The sequence below is a fragment of the Solanum verrucosum genome, unplaced genomic scaffold (assembly GCF_900185275.1).
Source record: "Solanum verrucosum unplaced genomic scaffold, falcon-dt-bn FXZP01000257.1, whole genome shotgun sequence".
Taxonomy (NCBI): domain Eukaryota; kingdom Viridiplantae; phylum Streptophyta; class Magnoliopsida; order Solanales; family Solanaceae; genus Solanum; species Solanum verrucosum.
Window position 1 is genome coordinate 2,527,937 of NW_026020539.1, and position 2,644 is coordinate 2,530,580.

The 2,644-nt window shown below is 35.6% G+C and overlaps 1 protein-coding gene across 1 annotated transcript; it reads right to left on the reverse strand.

Annotated features, from left to right (window-relative positions):
• Positions 1-1,272: 1,272 nt before the first annotated feature.
• LOC125809996 (uncharacterized) lies at positions 1,273-2,187 on the reverse strand. The gene has a single exon (XM_049489515.1). The coding sequence runs from the start codon at positions 2,185-2,187 to the stop codon at positions 1,273-1,275; it is 915 nt and encodes a 304-aa protein (XP_049345472.1).
• Positions 2,188-2,644: the final 457 nt, after the last annotated feature.

The window sequence follows — 2,644 nt, forward strand, 5'->3', positions numbered from 1 at the left end:
TTCTTCATTTTGTATATTTTCCTTTGGTTCATCTTGAGGTCGTTTAGAAACCCCCCCCCCCCCCACTAGACTCTTCATATCTAGGTTTATACTGGTAAATGTGTTCAAAGAATTCAACATTATCTGATTCAATTACCGTATTGTCATGAGTATCTGGATGTTCAGATTAACGAACCAAAAATCGACATGCCTTGCTATTTACAACATATCCAATAAACACACAGTCCACAGTCTTTGCTCCTATTTTCAACCTTTTGGGTGTAGGAACTTGGAATTTCGCTAGACACCCCCACACTTTGAAATATTTCAAGTTGGATTTCTTTCCTTTCCATTTTTCATATGGAATAGATTTTGTCTTTCTATGGGACACTCTATTGAGTATTTGATTTGGTGTAAGGATAGCTTTGCCCCACAAGTTTTTTGGTAACCCTGAACTTATAAGTAAGACATTCATCATTTCCTTCAAAGTTTAGTTTTTTCTTTTTACAATCCCATTGGATTGTGGTGAATAAGGGGTAGTCGTTTGATGGATAATTCCATTTTCCAAACATATTTCCGCAAAAGGAGATTCATATTCTTCACCCTTATCACTTCTTATCATTTTTATGTTTTTATCTAACTGATTTTCAACTTCAATTTTGTATTGCCTAAATGCTTCAATTGCTTCATGCTTACTTGATAGCAAATAAACATAACAATATCTAGTGTAATCATCAATAAAAGTTGTGAAGTACTTTTTCCCACCATGTGTTGGTGTTAATTTCATATCACAAATGTCCGTGTGAATCAAATCTAAAAGATTGGAATTCCTTTCAATAGATTTATAAGGATGCTTAGCAAACTTAGCTTCCATACATATTTGACATTTTGTTTTATTGCCCTCAAAATTAGGCAATACTTCCAAACTAATCAGTTTTTGCAAGGTCTTATAATTGAGATGTCGCAAATGTTCATGCCATAAACCACTCGACTCAAGCAAGTAAGCAGAACACGAACTCTTATTATTAGCAATAGCTATTACATTGAGCTTAAACAAGCCCTCGCAAAGGTAGCCCTTTCCAACTTACACTTCATTTTTACTAATTACAACTTTGTCAGAAACTAATACACATTTGAATCCATTTTTAGTAAGAAGTGGAGTTGAAACTAAGTTCTTTCTTAACTCTGGAACATGTAGCACATTCTTGAGAGTCACCACCTTGCCAGATGTCATCTTCAAGAGAACTTTGCCCGTTCCTTTAACTTTTGCAGTTGTCGAGTTTGCCATGTAAATTATGTCATCACCTTGAGTAGGCTCAAATGATGCAAAAAGTTCTTTGTTGGCACATACATGGCGGTGGCACCAGAATCTATCCATCTCTCTCTTGGATTGCCAACAAGATTGCATTCAAAATGCATAACACATAGATCATCATCTTCAAATTCAGCAACATTTGCTTGATCTTTCTTCTTCACTTTCTTGGGAGCCTTACAATTTGCAGCCCTATGACCATTTTCTCCACAATTAAAGCAACTACCTTTTAATTTCTTCTCAGGTTGACTACTTTGCTGTGCAGAGTTTGCCTTTCTCTTTTTAGACCTTCCATCTTCAACAATATTGGCTCCTAATATTGTTGAATTTCCACGAGGCCTCTTCTCTGCAGCCTTATTATCCTTTTCAATTCTCAATCTTACAATGAGATCTTCAAGGGACATCTCCTTTATCTTATGCTTTAAGTTGTTTTTGAAGTCCTTCCATAGAGGAGGTAACTTGTCAATCGTAGCAGCTACTTGGAAGGCCTCATTAATCACTAGATCTTCCGCAAAGAGATAATTGATAATCAATTGCAATTCCTGAACTTGAGTAACAACATATTTGTTATCTATACCATCTTGAAGTCTAGAGACTTTGCCAAGGATGAATTTCTTCAACCTGGCATCCTCCGTGTTATACTTCTTTTCTATAGCATCCCAGAGGTCTTTGGAAGTTTTCATATTACTGTACACATTGTAAAAGTCATCATGAAGCCCATTCAAAATATAGTTCTTGCATAAGAAATCAGAATGCTTCCAAGCTTCAATAACCATAATGCATTCACCTTCCGGAGTAGAATCTGCTAACTCAGGAACACTTTCTTTGATGAATCTTTGTAGACTTAAAGTAGTTAAATAAAATAGCATCTTTTGCTGCCACTTCTTGAAATTCATGCCAGTGAATTTTCACGTTTTTCAGCCGGTGCAACGCTTGTACTACTTGACGAAACAATATTCATATCAGCCATGACTTCAGTTTCATTAGTCATCTTGTTGTCAAAAAAGACAAGCACACTTAGTGTCTTCAAATAACAACTTGATCTTTATTTCCATTTTTTTCTAGTTTAACGATGAAGTTTATAACTTCCAATCGTTCACCGAATGAACTTTGATTTTCTGACGAACTTTTTAGGTTCTCCAAGTCAGTGATTTCACATATCAGGACACTACCTCCAGTTCAAGTGCCAATGATCGTGAGTAGTAATATAACCCAACTAGTGAGTTGGGGTCGAGTCCCAAGGGATTGGTTCAAAATTGAGAATCAATAGAAAGCATAAATGTGTTCAAGTCAATTATAGCTATAAACATTTACAAAGAAAAACATGATAAATTAAAGGGTCACATAAGTGTC